Genomic DNA, 22,871 nt, shown 5'->3' with positions numbered 1-22,871 from the left:
CACACACAGTATTATGTGTAATGTTCAACAGATATTATGATTTGTAATAATACTTTAAATGATCACACATAAACCAAATAGCTTTCTATCTTTCCCCCCGGCTTAATAAATAGAAAAAAGACGTAGTGCATGGTTGACGGATACATTTCAACAGTTGGACGCCGGTTTCATTTCCAGCGGTTGATGCGTCGCAGCTGCACGTAGGCCAGAAACATACAGACAGTGACGATTCCCAGCAGAGCCACCTGGTTCTGCCAGAAGCCCCACACAGAGTAGTCGATGTCCTGGCTTTTCAGGAACACCTCGCCTGGGATGCTGCAGCACAGACAACAGAAGCTCAGTGTGTGTGTGTGTGTGAGGGTGGGGGGGTGGGGGTATTGTACTGTGTTATGACACTCACATGGTTTGGTTGTTGTAGAACAGCTGTCCTTTCAATTCGATGATGAACGCAGCCTGAAGAAATGAAAGACGAGAAGAGAAGAGCCTGAACAACTTCCTCGCTCCAGATAAGGACATGTTAAAGCAACACTGACTTTTTTTAACCTTTAAACAGCGGCTTCAAATTGAGTTTGATGGTTCACTAACTTGGAATAGGGAGAATGTTTCCTCGTTCATTCCCACTCCTCGGCCTGAACGTCTGTTCAAGTCAGCAGGTGTATGAACTCCTATGAGAAGTGCTGATTTACCTCTTTCACACCAAAAGTAGCAGGTACAGGCAGGTTTGTTTTTCAACCCACTAAAAAGGGGGGATTGAATCCTTTCCTCTTCCTTTCTCCTGGTGATCAGAAGTCACTGATTCTACGACTTTGAAAGTCTTGTGGTCTGAACTTGACATTAATGCCGACATGAAGCCCAACAGAGTTATTCACCACGTGCGGCTGCAGAGGGCGCTGTTTCTCAGGCAAAGTGACAGGGAGTTGCTTTAAACTCTGTCCCACTGATCTCATTCACGTAACGAAAATCCCTCCTCCTCTTCCACATCTTACATTCAATCCGTATCTGAAGATACTGAGCCATTTCAGCCAGGACAGCCAGCTCAGCATGGCGTTGAGATTGACAAGGAACCCACCGAAAACCTGAAACAGCAGAACAAACAGGGAATGAGGGAGAGAACTATACTCTATATTCATGAAAGCACCATATTCATAAGCCTAATTGTTATTGTTGCATGGAGTCTAAACTGTGTGTCTCTGTCTCACCATCATGAAGACAAAGGGTAGAGCAATCAGGATGTTAGCCATGGCAAAGGAGGAAACACTTGCTGAGATGAGGAAAGCAAGGCTGACTCCTGCCAGACTGACCAGAGACATGGTCAGAGCGAAACACAGGAAGGACACGAAGGCAGGTTTCAACCCTGGAGGAGAAGATACGTGTAAATGAGACGACAGAGGAGTCTGCATTCATCTAGATTTTTCCTTTCTCTAAACTGGAATCCTCTTGGAATAAAGTCAAGCCTAAGCCTGATCGTCCCCTGATGGCTGGCTGCAGTATAGGTCATAAACCCCACCTCCTCCATGTTAGTAAACAGGACATGGAACAAACTAAGACGTCAAAGTACATGTTAAATACATTATAGGTAGTTATTTTCACACCGATGTATGTTCAAGTGTTAATTTCACTAATAAGTTTAGTTTGAATAAAGTTATTTGATTACAAAAAAACGGGGTGTCAGAAGCACAAGATGGCCGCACCCGTACCGCATCCTTATTTACAGTCTCTGATCTGGATGATGTACAGTAATATGGTCCACACACACCTGCATACACGTGCTTGTATACAGATAAATAATTACCCATCATATAGTAGGCGATGGCTGAAAACGCAAAGATGGGGATGATGCGGTTGGGGACAAGATCAGCAAAGATCTTAGACAGGAAGTAGACAGAGGTACGATAATAGCCACTGGAGTTCTCGTGACTGCAAAGAAGAAACACGAACAAATATAAACAATGGGAAATAAACAGACAAATGAATGCCTCTGATGTAACCTGTTTGATTATGTATGTTTTTTATTTGTCAATAAATCCCATGAACAGAGGAATGAACCATTGTTGTATCTCGTCTTTTTCTGTGCATTTATTTTTAAGAATAAAAAATGGTAATGTCAGCCTTACACTATGAAGGGAAATTAAAAATAGAGATTTAATGCCTTCAAAACATCTGTACACACTCACATGAAGATCGCCCTCTCATTGATAAAGAGCTCGACAGCGGAGAGGTTCCCAAACACCATGTTGATGATAAGGAAGAAGAACGCTCCACTCCTGTTGACGACAGAGGGTGAGACCAAGTTATATGATCTTCAATTCAGCAGAAAATGTCAGCAAAGGCCATTCAACTTCTGACCTGTGTCATTCTGCCCATAAACCAGAGCATCATAAAAGTAGTTTCCTCATCCTGACATCGTGGCTTCTTATCTCACTCATTTACTGCATTTTAAAATTGAATTCATCACATCATTGTCTTAAAAGTCACTTTGACATTTATCTCCATCTTATCTTAGGAGTTCATTCGATTCTTTCAGCCTTTTGTAATGTGGAGATATTCACAGTTTGCTGTCTCACCACATTTTCCTGCCTATATCATGCAAAACTAGAATGGTCCTCTGAAATTTGATCGAGCTTTTATTTTCATTGTGTTGGAAATAGATTTCTTAGTGCTGGTTAAACCTGGTACCTGTTCTGTAAACCCTCAGGCAGCGTCAGAGGCATTTGGTAATAAATGAGTCCCACCAGAATCGCAAAAAAGATGTTTAGGGCAAACTGGGCATAAGAAGTCTGAGGGTTCCTTAGACTGTTCATGACCGTCCTGCCACACACCACACGCATCTGTCGCACACACACATACACACACACACACACACACACACACACACACACACACACACACACACACACACAGGAAAACATCTTTTATGGTCATGATGACACTTAAATTATAAACTGGGTTCATTCTGCGGGCAGCTCGGCACCATGACATAACGTCTGGCAGGTTGAGTTGATATTACTTAATAACATAATAACGTCATAAAGCAATTTCAATATCAGAAAATTTTATCAGCATTTATTCAAATAATTCAAATTATTTTATTTAATTTTTAATGTGAGAAATATTATTATTGTTTGATCTTTAATCCCAAAGAAATGTTTCTTTGGGATTCCAGAGTTGTCTGACCTGATAGAGAAAAGACGTAACGTAGGTGAGAACCTCCTCTTGACCTTTGACCCCGTCACCCATGCTCTGATTTACGTGGTCCAGCTCCTGAAGAACCGTCTGGCAGAGTTGGGACTGGCGATATTTTCCTGCCAATGGGTTTTTACTATCATCTGTGGAAAGACCGAACATAAAGACAGAGATAAATGAACTTCTCTTTTTATAACAGTCATTATCTCTTCCCAGCATATTCCCAACATACTCATACATAAGCACCACTTTCAAAGGCTTTCAAGTGTCTTTATAGTAAGTTATATTATAAAATCAGCTACGTATTTAAAAATACTATTATCAAAATACTGCTGAAACAATGATTATATATAATCTATCTAACAAATGTCATTTCCAACCAGATTTAGCTTGATTATACATAGACTACATGCACATAGTATATCTACACTTGTATCCCAAGAAACATACATACTGTGTGTGTGTGTGTGTGTGTGTGTGTGTGTGTGTGTGTGTGTGTGTGTGTGTGTGAGTGAGCGTGTGTGTGTGTGTACCTGCAGTGAGTGACTGTGATGTGGAGACTGCCTCTCCATTTGTGACGTCCATGAAGAAATCGGCAGGATTGTTGAAGGCCTCAATTTGATAACCTGTACAAAAACACACACACAGCATCCAACATGTGCACAACTGCAGTAAGTGTCTTTAAGAGCATACAACATGGTATTTGATAGTGTACATAGAACAGTAGTTCACGATCTAGACCTTCATAGTAAGGCAGTAGAACATTATGTATAAAACAGCATTTCATATGGCAATACAACATCCTTATCTTTTTAATGACCATTATATAAAATTATATCAAAACACATATGTACCAAGGTCTGTGAAGTAGTCCAGTGCGTGATCTGTTGCTCCTGCATACACCACCTCCCCTTTATGCATCAGAGTCAAGTGGTCAAACTGCCTGAAGATGGAGAAGCGTGGCTGGTGGATGGAGAAGATCACAGTCTTACCTCTCCTGGACAGCCTGGACACATGTTTAAAAAAAATCACATTCATGCTCACATATCGTTAACAACACAGAGATGGCAGAAGAAAGGGAAGGTGCTCGGAGATCATCAATAATGGCTGCTCCAACCACAGTTAATGTTAATCTCAGTAGACAGTAAACAGAACCATGCCCGCTGTTTGACCCACCATCTCTCGCAGCATTACAAGCTCCTGATGTAATTTATATTTTATGTGTCTACCGTGTGATTAATTAGTTATTGTGTTATGTTATTAATACAAGTACTTGTGCAGCAGACTGATGATACAGTTTGCAGTGTTGGAATCCAGTCCTGTGGTCGGTTCATCCAGAAACAGCAGAGAAGGAGAAGTGATGAGCTCCATCCCGATGCTGCACCTCTTCTTCTCACCTCCTGATATACCGCGAATAAACTCGGTCCCGATCTGGACACACACACAAGAAACACATCATCCAGTAAATAAATAGATACTCTTAACTAAAGCTGCCGAGGAGGTTATAAGAAAGAACGCATAACATTTTGGAGCAGATCTAGAAAAATGGGCAGATCCAGGAAGTATTTTTCACTTTCTTTAACATTGTGGGATGGAACGTTTTTCATAAATTTTCCAGATGATCATTAATGGAGCTTAATGAAAGAAATAAGGCATATTTATGTGACTGATATTTATGAGTGTGTAAAATGTGGTGCAGCTTGGTTGAATTTAAGGAGAGTGTTGGGTCTTAGCAGAGGTATGAGATCTACCGAGTTCTGGTAATTATTATAATGCAACCTAATTCAAGAATATCATATTAGATAACATACTGCCAACTGGTGGCTGGCATCTTAAATTGTGCGGTAGACCCTCAACATTGAAGAGAGGTTCTCCACCTTGTCCTCGGCTCCAAAATAAAACAAGTACCATCACTGATATTCAACTAATAAACAATAATATTTAACAAACTGATTTACTGCAATGCACAATAAATGAGCTTGTGTTTGTACCTTAGTGTTTGCACAGTCTGTCAGGCCCAGGTCTTGTATTATGGTGTTTACTCTGCTGTATTTATCCGTGGTGGAGTGGTGCTTTGGGTTGAGACGGAGGTTTGCACTGAACAACAGATTCTCCTTCACACTCAGAGTGCCCATCAGGATGTCATCCTGCAGACACAAGCACAACGTACACACAAACCAGTCAGTAACAATCCACAGCAACATAAAAGGTGTGTGTGTGTTTATATATGTGCACCTGGACCACATAGGCAGAGCAGAGCCGGAGTTCAGACGTGACGGGTTTTCCATCCACCAAGACGCTTCCTTGACGCAGTCCGGCAGGGTTTTTTCTTCCTGCTATTACATCCAGAAGTCTGATGAGGAAAAGGAGATTCATTTAGCTGTCTATGATTGTGAGACATATTGTGTTTGCGTGAGTGAGAACATTTTCCTTACGATGTTTTACCACTTCCTGTCGCACCCATGATAGCATTCATCCCAGGTCTCATGATGCCACTGCAAAATAAATACGAAGTAAAGTCAATATTTTGACAGGAGCTCCTTTAAAACATGAAATATTGTAGACTCAAAGCCTAATGATCAACATGCTATGTACAAAACCACAATGGTAATATAGTTCAAAGTTGTCTGTCATATTTATACTATACATAAAAACAGAAAGCAAAGGAAAAGCACCTTGAGTGTGATGGTCAACAAGCAGCTGTAGAGCATTTACAGTCACCTTTTTGTGATAACACACTTTATATTATGGTGCATCTATGTACATGCTCACTGGGAGCTATCATGTCCTACCTCACATCTTTGAGGATGTATTTTTCAGGACCTATCTTGCGGCAGAATCTCATCTCCTGGACACAGTAGTGCAAGTTGCTGAACGTGACAGTTGGCCCTCGTTCCTGGAAATGCTCCTCAACGCTGTGAAAATCCTCCTTTCCCTCAGACATTGTTGAAAAACAGGAATTTCACCAACAGAGAGAAAGAAAGGAAGAATCAAAGAGAGACACAGTCTGACAGAGAGACAGACATGTGTGAGAGAGAGAGAGAGCTTGCCCTCAGTGTCTCTGTTGTAAATCATCAGATCTTTGGACTCCCTCGATCTGTCACCCAGAGACTTATGACTGGTGTCAGAAAGATAGTGTGACATTGAACTTTGTCCCCAAAATCTAAATTACAACAATAAATACATAACTACGGGTTGTGATGATGAAGATAACAGATGACAGTGTTTACATTGTGTGTAAATGACTGCTGCTCATGTGTTCTCCATTCAGACATCATCAATACATGTTCAGTTTAAAAACTTGGCTCTAGTGGCCAATGTTAAGCAAAAACTGTGTATTCTTTAATTGAAAACAAACAATGAAAAAACTACTTCAGACCAAAATACACAAAGGGGATGTACTTTACAGAGTAATTAAATTTAACATATTAGTTCATTTACACATGTACTTTACTTGAGTACACTTTTGACTTATTTTGTATTTCACTTGAGTATTTCCATTTTATGCCCTTTCACACTTTCACAGTAATGTACTTTCTACATTTGACATCTATGTTTACAATTTCGTTTTGAGATTTAAATTTGACATCAAAACCATATCTGTTGTGATCCACTTACATCTCCCTGTGATGTTTCAGATGTCTGAGATGTTGTCAGTTCCAGAGACACTTCCCGTCTTAACTTCTTGGACAACTTTAACAACTGTTTGACGCCCAAAGAGATAAAACTGTCCTTTATTTAACAAAGAAAAACAAAGATTAGAGAAAAGTCTGAAAACGTAGAACATTGTGTGTGAGTATTCTTTTTGTTCTTTTTTCCCCCATTCAATATTTCACCACCTCTTGAAGGGGTCCACGTTAAAAGCAGCTCTATGAAACCACGCTTGCGAGATGCATCAGCATCTATAATGTAACATATAGTTACATATCAATCACAGGGGCTGAAATTCTGCAAAACAAGTACATTTATTTTTATATTTTAAGTTAATTTAGATGATAACTTCTTTATTTTCCTTTTGGAAAAATATGCATTCAGAACTTTTACTTGTAAGATTGGAATTTATGTTGTTTTGTTGATACTTTTACTTTTACTTGGTGGTATTTAACAAAGAACATTTACTTTTTTACTGTACATAAGTAGTTGGATTTTGCATGCATCCATAGTTTACTTTATAACTTTTAGGTACTTTGCACTTGTACTCTTTACATCTTAAATTGATTCAGAGGAAGCCACCACCGAGACTCAGCCATTTATTAATATGTCTGTATTATTCTTGTATTAGACAGAATTTACTGTGGCCACAGTTCATGATGTTGTAGACCGTTGCATTAGGGAAAAGACTACACCCATCAAGTGCTTTTACTTTTAATACTTTAAGCATGTTTAAAATAAAGTACTTACTTACTTTTAATCAAGTATAAAAGTTAATGGAGTACTTTTATTGAGTATATATACTTTTACTTTAGTTAAATGTTTCCAAGCTTCCTTTACCAATGATTGCAGACAGGGTTGTCTTTATACTTTTGGCCACATAGAATCATGGGTAATATTTCCATGATCAGGCTGCCCCCTTCTGGATAGAATGCACACACACACACACACACACACACACACACACACACACACACACACACACACACACACACACACACACACACACACACACACACACACACACACACACACACACACACACACACACACACACAGAGAGAGAGAGACTGTGTTTGCGTGACTTCAGAGGACATTACATTCACTTACATTGATTTCCAGGAGATTTACTCTAAACTTAACCATGATAACTACTTGCCTAACCTTAACCTTAACCTAAAACATGTCTCCACCTTAAAATTCAATAATCACGTTACGGGGACTTACTTTTTCTCCCCATAAGGAAGACAAGTCCCCATAATGTGAATGTGTAAACAGATTAAGGTCCCCACAACATGAGTAACACACACATGAGTGTACTTCTATTTTAGTGAGGACACACATTGACATAATACATTCCCTAGAATTTAACCATCCAAAGATGCTTAACCCTAATCTAGACCTAACCCTAACCTAAACCGGATTCTAACCCTAAACTATACCTAACCCTAACCTAAACTGGATTCTAACCCTAAACTATACCTAACCCTAACCTAATTATAACCTAAACCTAATTCTAATTCTAACCCTAAACCTAAACCTAACCTAACCTAACCTAACCTAACCTAACCTAAACTAAACTAAACTAAACTAAACCTAAACCTAAACCTAATTATAACCCTAAAATCAAGTCTTAACCCTGAAACAGCCCTTTGAATTTGTGAGGACGGGTCGAAATGTCCTCACTTTCCAAAATGTCCTCACTTTGTAAGGACATATGCTTTATATGGTCCTCACAAAGGTATAATTACCGGAACACGGACACAAACGCACGCGCATTAGTGGGCGGGATCAACGCTGTTTTTCTCTTGACCTTTTCTCTCTCTCGCCACCCGCCAATCAGGCCTCGTGGTTTGCACAGGGGGACCGCCCATAAAAAGTATTTCCGGCCAATCCCCGGTCTGTGCAGCGACGAGCGGGGCGTGTCCGGCAGCGGAGCCCTTTAGATGTTGTCATCGCGGTCGCTTGTTCGGTTTGTTTCACGCTGAGCTTCGGACGGGCTTCGTGGAAGAATCGAACAATGTGGCTCTAACCGCCGTCTCACTTTCCCCCGCGCCGCTAGCGACGTTCTAACGTGTTTCCCTAACAGCGCGCACAAGGACGACGGTGAGCCGACCCCCCCCCCTCCCCGGATTCCGAACCATCCAGCACACCGCACCGAGGGGCTAGCTCCAGGAGCTAACCGGCTAACGCCTAGCGCCTTAGCCATGGAGGAGAGGAAGGAGGAGGGGGAGATCCAGGAGCACGGCCCCGAGCACTGGTTCTCCAAGTGGGAGCGACAGTGCCTGACCGAGGCCGAACAGAGCGAGCCGACCGAGGAGGAGTCGGAACAGAGTCAACAGAAGCTGTGGCACCTGTTCCAGAACTCGGCCACCGCCGTAGCGCAGCTCTACAAAGGTCCGTACCCAAGCTAACTGTCAGGGCTAACGCTAATGAACGCTAATCCCGCTAGCTAGCGACACCGCCGGCCACAGAGACACAAAGGGCACCGGCTAGGCTAACGGTGTTAGCTCCTAGCAGCTGTTTCCCCCACAGCGATGCTAGTGCCCGGCTGTGTTGGGTGACACCTACATTTATACCCTCCAATAAATCGTGCATCCAATTCACGAGTTCACGTGTTTGTTAATTCCTCCATGTTGTGACCCGGGCTCCGTAGCTAGTTCACCGGAGCTAACGTCAACCAGCAGCGAGGGCTAGCAGCCGGTGACCGTGTCAGACTGAGGGATATTCGGGGCTGGATTTTGGTTCCCGGTGGCCTGGAGCTGACAGGGGAGACCTCCAGGGATAGAACAGATTGACAAGCAGCCCCGCTCAGAGGCTCTCGAACACGGGCTCTCTAAACCCCCCCACCGGTGCCTGTGTGTGGGATCATTGTTTCCAGCACATACTGGTCCTTTGACTCACACTAAAAATGTTTAGTCCACCCGTTAACAGTTACCCAGCTCAGTCAAAATGGCGATACAAAGGGAGGAGTTCCTCCGACTGAAAACAACTCGACTGTTGACGACCGAAATGCAGCGATAGTTCTTTGCGGTGCAGAACCGGGATGTTGATGACTTATTGACACAGACCATTTTGTACCAACACGTAATCCAATAGACTTAACACGGTTTACAGCTGTGTGGGCAATATCCAGAACAAAATGGCGAGATGGTTATCTTTGAGTGTTGTCTTCTTTAAGTCTCCAATCAGCTGTTTTACCGTGACACTGAGGAAATTGTTCAATCGACTTCTGCTATTGGCTCATATTGAAATGGGAAGTAAACATCGACACGCAGACTTTAATTTGGGTAAAAGAGAGGAACATGTCCAGGGCTGTTTTTGTTTTCATTCTTTCCAGGCAGATTCTATTTGACTCCACGGTTGCATCATCCTTTGCATTATTGTTTTACTGCTTCCTCCACTTAGTCTGGAAAGCTTGATCAGTGAGATGCTTCAGCTTCCAAACTCCCATCCACCCCCCCCCCCCGCCACTGTATGTTTAGAATAGCTTCTTAAAATTATATACCACTGAGTGAGTCACTTCCAGATGAACCATATAGCCAGCTCCTGCAGGTTGGGTGTAAATAACTGCAGTCAGGGTTTAAACAGTGCAGCTCAGGCCTTCACCTATTATAAACATACATGTTTTTGTTGTTAAACAAAGGCTGAAGTCACCAGCTCTTTATTTATACTGTTTATATACTGCTTCCCTTAGAACACCATTGCAGTTATTTTTACACGGATTGGTACAGACTTGCTCAAATCACTTGTCACTTTTTTCTATAATTACACTGTTATTGTTAGGCCTATGAACTAATTTGTATAATAAGACTTAAAGTAGCCCTGGGAATTATATCCCAATTACTTGTCTCCTAAACACGTTTGTGGGTCGTATCAGTCAGTGTTAGACTGTTTTTGCTGGAATTTCTCTAGAGGGGGAAATGTGAGTTTTGCAGGAGGAGCTTGGTCTTTATGCAGCAGCGTTGGCATTTTAAAGTTTCCGTAATTAAACTCTTTGCATCTCATTTACAGACAGAGTTTGTCAGCAGCAAGGCCTCTCCCTCTGGGTGCCCTTCCAGAACGCAGCCACAGCTGTCACTAACCTGTACAAAGGCAAGTAACAGTTTCCTCGTTATTTTTCAAGTCCTGAATCGATGTATTTAAATGACTTCAGATTTCCCTAACAACATTTGTCCTTGTCTGTCATCAGAGAGTATGGAGGCCCGTCAGAGAAGCTATGACCTGGGCATACACTTAGGCTACCAGCGCAGAAATAAGGAGGTTATTGCATGGGTAAAGAAACGCAGAAGAACTATCAGGCGAGAGGATCTCATCAGCTTCCTGTGTGGCAAAGTTCCACCTCCAAGAACAGCGCGGGCCCCACCTAGGGTTGCCATGGTTTCTGCAAGCCGACCAGCGCCCCCTGAGACAGGCAGCTCTGTGGAGACCGACCTGCAGCCCTTCAGAGAGGCCATTGCACTGCACGGTAAGTCAAGAGGCTTTGTTCAGTTTGCATCTGTTTCATTAGAATGATGTGATGCTGGATTGCATTACTGTATGCTGTAGCCTTATCCATTTTTTTGTCTTTCCAGGTCTTAGCGGGGCCATGGCAAGCATTTCTGTGCGCTCGGGTCCTCCTGGTTCCCCAACCCATCCTGCCCAGTCCCTCAGCCGTCGTAGGAACGGCCTTCATGACGTGGACCTCAACACCTTCATCGCTGAGGAGATGGCGCTTCATTTGGATTCCACGGCCAATCGCAAACGCGGCCCTGCCCCCTGTAGTGACGTCATCACAGACTCACCCACTCATAAACGTAACAGGATGCTCTGAACTTTTCCTACACCACTAATCCCTCCTCTGTCCTCTCCTCGGTGGCCGACTGGACAGCTGATGAGGACTGATGCCTTGGCCAACCATTGAAATCTTCCTCCTATTCATCTTAGTTGCAATGCTACAAATAAAGAAAACCTTCCTTATTACCAACCCACATAGTTCTCCCCTTCTTTGTTTCCCACCACCTGACACCTGTTGTCTCAGACATCCTCCATGTTTGGGTTGTAGTCTTTATGAGAGTATGTTTCTTTCCTTTTTGTTGGGTTTCCCACCGTAGACCTAAAACAGAAGCGAGCACACGTCACTCTTGAAATCCTTAAACTGCAGAATGTTGCATTTAGACATTGTTTATGGCCGGGTTCCTTTGTGCTTCACATCCAACTATCAGATGATCCGGGCTGTAGCCTTCTGTTTGCTGTCCTCTTCCCCTCCGCCCTCAAATGTACTTCCTCCTCCTCTGTGGAGTGCTGGCCAGACCAGGCTGGACTGAACCTCGGGCTCCATGGGGCTGAGCGTCCCTGCTGTGTGGCTCCACTCAAACGCCTGTCAGCGTGTTTCTCATTCTGCTGCTGCTTTGTGTTTTTTGCATATCTGACAGCAGAACTGCCACTTACTGTGTTGTACTCGTCTTTGCCTTTGAGAAAGCTGCTACAGTATCTCTGGTTGTTGTGCAACAGTGAGTGTGTGTGTTTGAGTATGTGTGTGCGCTTGTGGATGCAGGGTTCTGCATCAGCACCCACTTGACCCAATTTTCTGTTTTACTTAAATTCATCCTTTTTTTCTTTAGTTGCTCTTTGCAGCCCAAACCAGGGTTTTATCACAAAGCAGGTCAGTCCGATTCACACAGGTAGCGGTGACCATCGCTAACTGTAAGTTCGCCACTTGAATGGTGGGATGACGAGAGTAAGCAAGATTTATTTTCAACAGTTTTCTTTGCTAAAGAACCATTGTCCCAAATCGTATTTAAGTTTTTGTATTTAGTTTCCAAATACCGAAACATTTAGTTTCCCTGTCAGCATTGGACTTTTGCATAAAGACGAGTATCAGTGTTTCAAATCTTGCATTTTACCGACATGTTTACATTTGTCCCACTGATAAGAACCCAAACAGATGCTTTGTTATCATTCTGTCTCTTGTACTTCAGAAGCGACACTTTGACACTTGTGATTTCAGCTTTAAACAGAAGTTACCTGTTAAATTACAGGGGGCCAACGGCTGTGATACTTTATTTTGTCTCGCCAGTTCATGGACTATTGGGTGTGATGGTTCGACGAGGCTAGGGCCACTTGTTTTTTGCTAGTTTCACACACTGCTTTGTGATACAATCTTGTGTAATGTGTGTAAATAACATGTAGGTGCTGTTATATGTGGTACATATTGTAAAAAGAAGTGCAAATCCATTGGGATGTCCATGTACAATAACAATTCTGACATTAAAGAAAATAAAGAGTTTAACTAAGTTGTCTGGTTTCCCGTTTGTTGGATTCCATGTTCTACTGTAGAACTTTAACAGCAGCCATTTTGAAATTAAATGTATTAGGTAAAGAGTGGTTTGAAATGACATTAATCAAGGTTCTGTTCTATAGGAGGAAAACCTTTATTGATGTGATTAGCTGACTGTACTCACCTCATGTCAAAATGGCTGCTGAGAAAACCATGTCTATGATTAACCTCGCTCCGAGTGCATTGTTCCTTTTAGTTCTTTCATTTCTCCCCTTGAAAGAAACCGTCTGTCATAATTCTCCAAAAGCAGGAGAACAAGGGATCTGCTAAAAGGAGAACGTGTGTTTATCACTGTTTATGCTTCACAGTGAAGGTTGTCAACAAACTCCAATTCTGAGAACAATGTGTAGTTTACCTTTTCCAACACATGAGGGCGACACAGACTGCGTTGTATCTTCTTAGCTAAACACACACACACACAGGGACCTGAAATGCCACAATAATAGAATGATAATCAAATATTGATCATATAAAATAAGTACTGTTCCATTCAAATATTGGTTTTAAACATGTGGAAGCACATTTAAGTAGCAAGTCAATTCAAAGTGCCTTACATAAGATGACACACAAAAAAACATTTAGATAGAAATTCTAATAGAAGTCAAACAAAAAAATCTAAAGTTCAAAAGACATTGATGATGATTGAATAAAAGATAGAGAGGTAGTCAGCCTTGATTTAAAAGAACTGGGAGTTCTGTCCTCAGACTGAAAGAAGACCCGTCCCAGACGACCTGGGGGGGTCTGGATGGCAGCAAATCAGAAAAACCTAATTTATTTTACTTCAGTGTAAAGATCCGACAACTGAAGTGATGCGATTCTCTTTGTTCGTCTTTGTCAGGACTTGCTTCGGAATCTAACTGCAGCTGTTGGATCAACTTTTTAAAGAGACCTCTAAACAAACTCTATTCCTAATCTAATCGAACTTGTAATCAGTTTGAAAACTGATTTTAACCTTAAAAAACCTTTTTAAAGTTTTCAGAGCCTGTGGGAGCACAACACCTGAATAAAAAATGAGAGAAGTTTTGACAATCTTTGGAAGATCTGATGCCGTGCAATGAGGAACATGTTTGAAAAAAGCCAGTTGACAGAATATCGAGGCAGCAGGAAGAGAATTTCAGATGTTGGAAGTTGATTTTAAATGCACATGTGGAACACACACTCTGTTCCTCACATGGAGGAACTGACTGCTTGACTGTTTCTCAGAAAGTTTCACTGCAGGCCCAATGGACAGAAGTTCAGGGATTACGGACACAGCAGTAGTTGTCAGCCTGTTGATGGTGGAACGTCCTCTGTAACTCCAGACTGTCTTTCTTCAGTCTTTCTTCAGTCCAACCAGAGATTTGCTTCTTTTTTCTTTTTTTTTGTTAAAGCCCATTTTTGTTCCCAACAGAATCATTTCTTTGCTTTGTGCTTGTTAATGAGATTTTTTTCCAGTCGATTCTTAATTCCATAATTCGTTTTTCTGTCAATCCAAGTATATTTATGCTTCCAAAATGTAGAAGATTAATTTAGCTAAGTATTAATTCCACAGATTTGCTGAAGGACAAATCAAGATTATATAACAATTATATAAAATATCAGAGGGTAACAAGTCAAAACTAATTAGGGGTAACAGAGAAGCATAAACTGTAATAACTACTGATTTAATGTGTGGCCTTTCAGCAGTTACCTTGTGTTAGTCACACAACTGATAATGAGGTCACCTTTGCATTAACATCTGTTAACATCATGAAGTGTATATATTCTGAGTCATGTCCTCTTGTCTTCAGTCTTCAAATGTACAGATTTCAATGACCAATCCTGGAAACCAAGATCACAAGCACAGGAAAATTTTTTTTCCTTAAATTTGAATAAAAAATGATTCATCAAAAGAATGAAATGATTTGATCTTTTTCCAAATCTATCGTCCAAATCGGCCACAACCACCACGACTGCGACAAACTTACAAACCTCACTGAATCACACTGTAACTAGTTATTAATTAGATGATTTTGATATTTGCCCCCCTTTCTGATCCGTTAAACTAACTTTCACACAGTCCCTAAAATGAGACAACAACGTCTTTAGTAGGAGTCTTTGGTTCCATGTCTCCCTCTGATCTGACAGCAGGTTTGACCTCAGTGCCAGGAAACACACACACACACACACACACACACACACAGACACACACACACACACACACACACACACACACACACACAGGGTCTCACACCTGCTCTCAGTACCTATAAAACCCTGCTGTCTGTCTTCACTAAATCACTGCCAAAGAACCTCTAGATCTACAGACACCATGTGCCAACAACAGACACACACACTTGACCTCACACTTTATGGGAAAGTAAACGCCACCATTAGATCCCCTGACTCTGCCGGTCCATCAGTGCGGTGGAGGACAAAGAGAGGATGTCTCTGCTCCTTCTTCCCCCTGCTAACACTGCATAGTTGTTTTTGTTTCATCATGTATCTGAAGGCTCTAAAGGCTGCTATTTGATGGAACCATGGAAGAGGAGCAGAGCTGACCGCAAGCTGTTTCACACTTCAAAAGAAGCACTGTGTGCGTGTGTGTGTGTGTGTGTGTGTGTGTGTGTGTGTGTGTGTGTGAGAGAGAGAGAGAGAGAGAGAGAGAGAGAGAGAGAGAGAGAGAGAGAGAGGGAGAGAGAGAGATAACGAGAAGCAACAAGTGTCTGAATGTTCCAGAAAACCCCTCGAAGATGGCCATCTGGGCTGCGCTGATATCAGCCTCTCTCTCTCACACACACACACACACACACACACACACACACACACACACACACACACACACACACATAAACACACACATATAGGTGTCTCCTAGGATGCCGTCTGGTCTGAAAGAGAGTTGGTGGTGTCTTGTGAACCTTTGCAGAGACACACACACACACACACACGTCCGCTCCATCATAGTGGGTTTGTGTGGGCTTGACCATTAGGGAGTCTTCAATGGCAGACAGCTGGCGATCAGTGATGCACTAGTTGTCCCTGGTGTGCATGTGCGGATGTGCGCCGACGTACACAGCGTAAACACAATGGCTAATGGTAATTGCTGCACCAGCCTGCGCTAATTGATAGAGGACGGGCGTGCTTATACACTCACGCACACACACACACATTAACACATTAGCGCATGCACATAAACAGAAGCCAATCGGGCAGACTGAGAACGTGTCCCCAGAGAGATAGAGCAGCCGGAGAGCACGGGTGGGAGATGGAGAGGTGGCGGAGGAGAGTGGGAAGGAGGAGAGGAGGAGGAGGAAGAGAGGTTAAACACTCCCCAGAGACAGCTGCTCGTCAGGGCGCTTAGTTCTGTGCACATGGGCCACGGCAGGTGAGCAGTGCGTGGCGTGCATGGAAACACAATGTCTGAGAGATTGCCTCCTATTTTTGGGTCTCCTCTGTTTCTGTGAGTGTTCCTCCTCTTCAAAGAGTCCCCCCACGTCCCCCTTCCCTCCATCCTTTCCTCTCAAACGTCAACACACACACACACACACACACACCACACACACACAAACACACACACACCAGATCTTCAGAGCTCCCTGTGCACCAGCATGTCCCTGTCTTCCACAAACGCCATGGAGCAAGAAAAAAAAAAAAAAACCTAACCCACGAGCTGATCACCATAGCAACACGTTATATATCTTCCAGCAGTATTTATCCAATCCAGAGAGGAGGGGTTGTGTTGGTGGTGGGGTAGATGGAGAGGGGAGGTGGAGGTGGTGGGTGATGGTCGTGTGTGTGTGTGTGTGTGTGTGTGTGTGCCTGTGCGTGTGTGTATGTGTGTGTTGTGGGGGCTGTGATGCAACTCCTCCAAAAAAATCAAACGGTCATTACTGAAGCAGGGGTTGCAGTTTACGTGCGAGGCCACAGAGCGGCAGCAGCGTCCAGCGCAGCATCACCAGGCATCATCCCCTCAGGACCAGTGGCTTTCAGTCCTGTGCCACGCAGAGCTCACAGGGCTGCAGGTCCCCCCCGACAAGACACTACCAACACCAGCTTGTTCCAGTGTTTATCCGAGGGCACATCAATAGGTCAACTTTCAAACAATCTCCACGGCACATAAGTGACAAACCACCGAACTGGACAGATAAAACAAAAAAAAGGTTCACGAGAGGAAGCGGTTCCAGTGCATCCTCCAAAACCAGCTCCTATACCAGTGGGATGCAGGGCACGTAATAAAAAGATGGAGACAATGATTGAGGAGGAGAAGAAAGAAGAAAATGAATGGTAGGGCAGAAAGAGAGCAGGAATGATTGCAAGGTCCCCCGCCACCCCCCTCCTCCCCGAGCATAAGGATTAGATGTTGTGCTTCTGGCTGCAGATGGGTTTGGGCTTGATTCTGTATGCGAGTGCACAGTGTGTAATGTGTCAGAGAGTGTTTGTGTGTGTGTGGGTTTATTTTTTGGGCTCAGGAAGCAGGTTAAGCAAGGAGGAGAGAGAGAGAGAGAGAGAGGGGGTAGTGAGGAGGAGGAGGAGGATGAGGATGAAGGGAGGGAGCAGGATGAAACGATGTAGGTGAGTCTAGGAGGAGAGGAGGCCTAAATCCTCGGTGAGCTCCTGGGAGAGAACAAGGAGACACACAAAGAGACTAATGATGTGAGAAAAGGGGGAAATGCAGAAAGAGATGAGACGGACGAGTGTGTGAACGAGGTGGACGGGGGGTTAAAAAGTGTTTGGGCAGCATAAGTCTCCTCGCTCACGGGTTTATAAAGAAAAACACAACAGGAGCTGACAAAGAGTGCGATAGGATCAGCTCCTCGACGTGTTCACGCAGTCATACACCCACACGCCTGCCCTCACACACACACTCACAGTCCCACTTGCCCTCTCTTCAGCACTCCTCCATTTTACCAACGTTCCCAGCTCGGAGTGATATTTTGTTTTGGCACATTTTGAATTTTTCAGCAGGCTTCACACGGGCTGACTCTGTGGAGCCATTAGCTTCTGAAGGTGCCCGACCCACCGTGCAGTTCCTCTGTGGGTCGATCGCTCGAGTCCCAGTCCCTCGCTGGACTCCACCTGTGAGCCCTCAAAACAGAAAATGTTCTTTTCCGCCCAGTGGTTTTTTTAACTGTTACCTTGTTGTGCTCCTCTCTTAGAGGTCAAGGGCATGAAATGATGAAATGTTGTTGGTGAGTCTGCTGCGACTATTTGTCTGTTAATCAAAGTTAACAGAGACTTAGAATGTCGAAGTCATTTAACAATAAAAATGAAGTATTTTGTAGCATAAAAGGTAAAAAGTCGACTAATTACTGGATAAAATCCTTGCTTTTTTTCATTGAGTTTGTGATGTTGTGTTTTATGTAGTAAAATAATGATAAACCTGCCATATGTCGGCATTTGCTGCTTCTCTCATCGCTGTGTAATTGTCTCCTTTTTTTAATTGTTTTTGGCAGAGGGGGATTTATTTGCTTGTATAGGATAGACAACAGTAGAGAGAGGAAAATAAATGATGGGAGGAGAGAGATTGGGGAATTGTCGACGTCGTGGATAATGACCAGCGCTACAACCATGAGACTGTCAGGACATGTAGTTATGGGTGTAAATTTGATTTCTTGGGGGAATCTTGAAGACATCATCCTGAACTTTGGGAGTGAGTGATGGGCATTTCTGTCACAATTCATTGATAATGTCAAATAACAGTGTACTACCTTCTCCACTCCAATGCTCAATAGCAGGTAAACAAACAGAGAGAATCTTTGTGCAGTAAAAAGAGAGAAAATATTGAACTTTGTCCATTTGACAACATGTGTGTCACTTGAACGCATCAAATTCCAAACATGTCAATGGCTTCGTCCACAGTCAAATGTTTCTGTTAACATCCAACAAGGTCTTAAAGATGTAACATGTAACAATTCTTTATTATGTGTACTTACTTTATGCAAACTCAGTAAAATCCCCAAATTTATTCAATGGGATGTTTAATTTTTGTCGCCTTTTAATTGTGTTGCTTCTGCTTTATCCGTGGCTTTGTGCGTCTCTGCTGTAAGGAAAACCCACTGACACCAGTTAGACAGTTGGCTGTTCCGTCCCCTGTTTGTATTGGTCGTAATGGTTCAGGATTATTCATTGTGATGTAATGAGAATAAAATGTATCTCACCCATGAACATGTTTTGCGTCTGAGTTGCGTCAGGCAGATTTTCATCAGGCTGCTTCACAAAGTCCTCAAACTAGGTTCGGTGGTTATTGTTTCGATTGAGAGGCCGAAAGTTACGTGTTTTACATTCAAGCGTCCCGACACCTCAATGTTGCTGTTGTCACTTGTTTGCAGCAACTTTATAAGATGAAAGATTGTTTTTATGGCCAACAAATAATTTACCATGGCAACCGAGGAACCTGCTGGCGAACATGAATGTTGAATGAAGCTGTCCAGCTGCGAGAGTGGATCTTTATAGCCTGTTTGAGAAGAAGAGACTTCAGAATAAAGGTTGTGAGCTACAAAGTGGTGTTCAGAGAGAGTTTGGACTCGTGTTGGGGAACGTCAATGTCAAAAATGTTTTTGGTGCTTCCGGATGAGGAGACAGATCATTGACCCGACCCAGGCTCCCCCTGTGTTCAGCAGGTGCAAGGACACGCTGATCCTGGGGGAGATTTCTGTCTGAAGGTTGGGAGGAAAAATTTTCATCAACTCCTAAAGCTGCCAGACACATAATTTGGGACACAGTTCTCAGCAGACTCAAAAGGTTCCAGGTCCATTTGTGCAGCGGAGAGCTGGAGGAAAGCTTATTAAAGGAAAGGGCATAATTTCATTCCAGCTTTGGCGGAGACATCCACTGGGAACTGCTCTGGCTACTACAATTATATTCTTCTTAATGGGATACAGTTCAAGTGTGTAATATACTGCATATACTGCCACTGAACATGAGATACCGACCTGAACAGTGAATTGAGAACAGGCTGTTATTCAAATTTAACCAGCAGCAGTGGAGCAGGGGATAACATACCATTTCAAGGTTTATTTCCAAAAACGTGTTTATTCTTTAATGAAAACTATGAATTAATATGTTCGTCAACAAACCTTTTCATGACCGAGATGAGATGATGATGAACAGAAACTGTGATTATCAACGTGCACTATCATCACAAGATGAGACTAGTGGGTCTGTCACTGTGTAGTTCCAATGAGAAAACTAACAAGGACATAGGACACAGGACTAAGACCTAATAAAATAGCAGACAAATTAAAATACTTCAGCACAGACTGAATATAAGACACTATAAAAACATCAAGTGATGTGTAAAGCGTTTGTTCCCAGGAGGCCTGCACGTAGCTGCAGGGCTGGAAGTAATCACATTACTAAAATAGTTAGTGGAATCAACATTGCAAAGTTATATTATACCATCTGATGAGCGGTGTTAGTCCAATAAGGGCACAACCAAGGGAGAGAAGACACACTAAACGACTCACTAAAAATAGCTTCGATTAAATGATCAAAATCTTCCCAGACAGAAAGTCGTTGGTGAAGTGCCTCTGCTGAGGGGCAGCTCATATACTATAAGCCAACTGCATGAAACAGGTGGTTAATGGAGATGACTCAACTCAGATCGTCTATACTTATACTAAACAACAAGGGGCTGCAAGCTGCTACCCTCCAGAGCACTATTGTTAGAAATCAGAAAGCATACTACCCCAATGTACACGAAATATATCTGTGCCAATCAACTCAAACAATCTCCAGTTGTTAATCTGGTCAAGTGCTTTGGAGACATCTGGAACACAAGCAGGGAAACTTGTCCCCTATGTTGCTGGATCATTACTTTCTTCTTGCACAGTCACTTTCTGTGCTCTTGCAGTTTTGCTTCCACCTGTCTACTGTCTGCACGAGCAGCAGAAAACCAGGGCCCTGAGCCACTTAATGTCCCTGTGAAGGGCAGTGACGTCAAGCCGGAGTTTCAGATGCCTGACACGGTGCACTGCATCACTCTCAATGCCTTTGGCTCCGGGAAGAGGGACACAAAGGAATCCGCACTCACGGGGAGAGACACACACACACACACACAACAAAAAGATCGATGAGTGAACAAGTGTTTAACTTTCAATATGTCAGACGTATTTGTGCTGCTCTTCTCGGCACATTTCCTCCGAAGGTTTACAAGTGTTGCACAGAAGCGTCTTTCCAGTTTCCTTCACAAAACATCCATCAACAGAGCAAAACAACACAATTCATCATCAACTCCTTTGTAACATCACAGGTCAAAGAAACTGGAGCTACATCTGCTACAAACCATCAAAGATTTTTATTCCCTTTTTTAAATCATAATAATTATTGTTGTGCATTACCATAAGTGTTGCTTCTGACTATCACCTGGACCTAACCTTTAGTTCACTGTGCGGCTGGGCTGCTGTTCTCAGAATCGAACCGTGCTCTCCTCGCTGCATGGCCTGAATGATAAAGTCCACTTTGACTTTGAAGCACGTCTTTCTGTCAGTTTCTCTTCCATCGAAGCAGAGGAGAGATGGTCATGGAGCCTCTATAGAGTTAATTGAGGAGGATAAATTATCCATATGAAATATTGGGGATGACATGTCTCCTTGTCTCCTCGGAAAATTACACCTGTGGTAAGTGGGAAGGCGCAGGGGAGGATGAGATTTATCCTGACGTGCCGCTGTGCTTAAAGGATATGTGATGAATTTTTCAGGGATCTATCTCATACTCTTATGTCTACGTGTACATTGAAAGATAATGGTTGCTGCAATAAATCCTCCTATTCATACTGGTCAGAAACGGATCCCTTTCATAACATGACTACACATGTTTACAAGACGGAAATCTACAGTCCTTATTTCATATTAAAAAGTGTAAAGTCCAGCTGAATCAATTATGAAGCTTCAGCAGTCTGAGCTCACTGAACCACATGGGTATGACCCAAAGTACGTTTCTTTGTAGTATGAAATTCACAGTGTTTCCCCAGACATGTGCTTTAACAACTTTTACAACGTGGCCTTGCAGAGATGTTTGTTTTTAAATTTTTCAGGATCCAAATGGAGACAAAAACCAAAAGGCTGGAAGTTGCAACGCAGAAACTTCAATAAAAGGAAAAAACAAAGGTTACTTCCAGATGAGGTGACGGGAGGACAACAAAGGGCAGGGACAGACAGAAATAACTCCGAGCAGGTAGCCAGCACAACAGAAAACCAGCAGGAACAACCAGGAGCCCACGGGAACACCAGGGACACAGCAGACACACGGACAGGGAGCACGGAGACCCACCAAATGCACAAGGGAGGTTGGGAGTATTGGACACGCATCAGGACGAGCAGGAAGAAAAAGGACGGAAGGAAAAAGGACAGGAACAACCAAGAGACACGGACGGTGAGTAGTTCCAGAGATTGTCCAAACAAAGAGTCACTTAAAGACACAATATGTAACAAATATTCATTAAAATGTCGAAAAACAAGTAGACTGGGGTTATATTTTGTTGCCTACTTGACATTTAATTTTGGTTGCTCGTTGGAGGCTTCAACAGAAATGCTGCTCAATCCCTGAATGAAAGCCTGAATAATTACAGATAGAAAACTATTATGGGCTACAGTAGTCTTGTCTAGACGGACGTCAGTGTTTCCAAAAAGGCGACGCAAACCTCTTGTCAGTCAGAATATGTTCGACCACGGAGCGGCGAAGCAACGCTCTTTCCTCGCAGAGATAAGGGATGAGTCCGGGGAACGTGTTAATCCTGTGTAAATGTGTTTTGTGGATT

General features: G+C 42.9%; 2 protein-coding genes across 2 annotated transcripts; one reads left to right on the top strand and one right to left on the bottom strand.

Annotated features, from left to right (window-relative positions):
• Positions 1-101: 101 nt before the first annotated feature.
• Positions 102-6,127, bottom strand: abcg2b (ATP-binding cassette, sub-family G (WHITE), member 2b). The gene is made up of 15 exons (XM_035177861.2): positions 5,976-6,127; positions 5,619-5,678; positions 5,419-5,536; positions 5,175-5,330; positions 4,457-4,614; positions 4,038-4,189; positions 3,717-3,809; positions 3,175-3,326; positions 2,677-2,828; positions 2,175-2,264; positions 1,793-1,917; positions 1,200-1,354; positions 987-1,076; positions 401-453; positions 102-315 (listed from the first exon to the last, which is right to left on the bottom strand). Exons 1-15 carry the CDS (start codon positions 6,125-6,127, stop codon positions 168-170), a joined length of 1,854 nt encoding a protein of 617 aa, XP_035033752.2. The 3' UTR covers positions 102-167.
• Positions 6,128-8,745: 2,618 nt separating this feature from the next.
• On the top strand, positions 8,746-13,109 carry zgc:77849 (telomere attrition and p53 response 1 protein). Its single transcript, XM_035179454.2, has 4 exons — positions 8,746-9,231; positions 10,849-10,929; positions 11,027-11,302; positions 11,409-13,109. The coding sequence occupies exons 1-4, from the start codon at positions 9,042-9,044 to the stop codon at positions 11,645-11,647; spliced, it is 786 nt and encodes a 261-aa protein (XP_035035345.1). The 5' UTR covers positions 8,746-9,041; the 3' UTR covers positions 11,648-13,109.
• The last annotated feature ends 9,762 nt before the right edge of the window (positions 13,110-22,871 follow it).

Source organism: Hippoglossus stenolepis, chromosome 2 (assembly GCF_022539355.2).
Source record: "Hippoglossus stenolepis isolate QCI-W04-F060 chromosome 2, HSTE1.2, whole genome shotgun sequence".
Lineage (NCBI taxonomy): Eukaryota > Metazoa > Chordata > Actinopteri > Pleuronectiformes > Pleuronectidae > Hippoglossus > Hippoglossus stenolepis.
The sequence above is the reverse complement of the archived record's forward strand: the minus strand, read 5'-3'. Positions and strand labels throughout refer to the sequence as shown.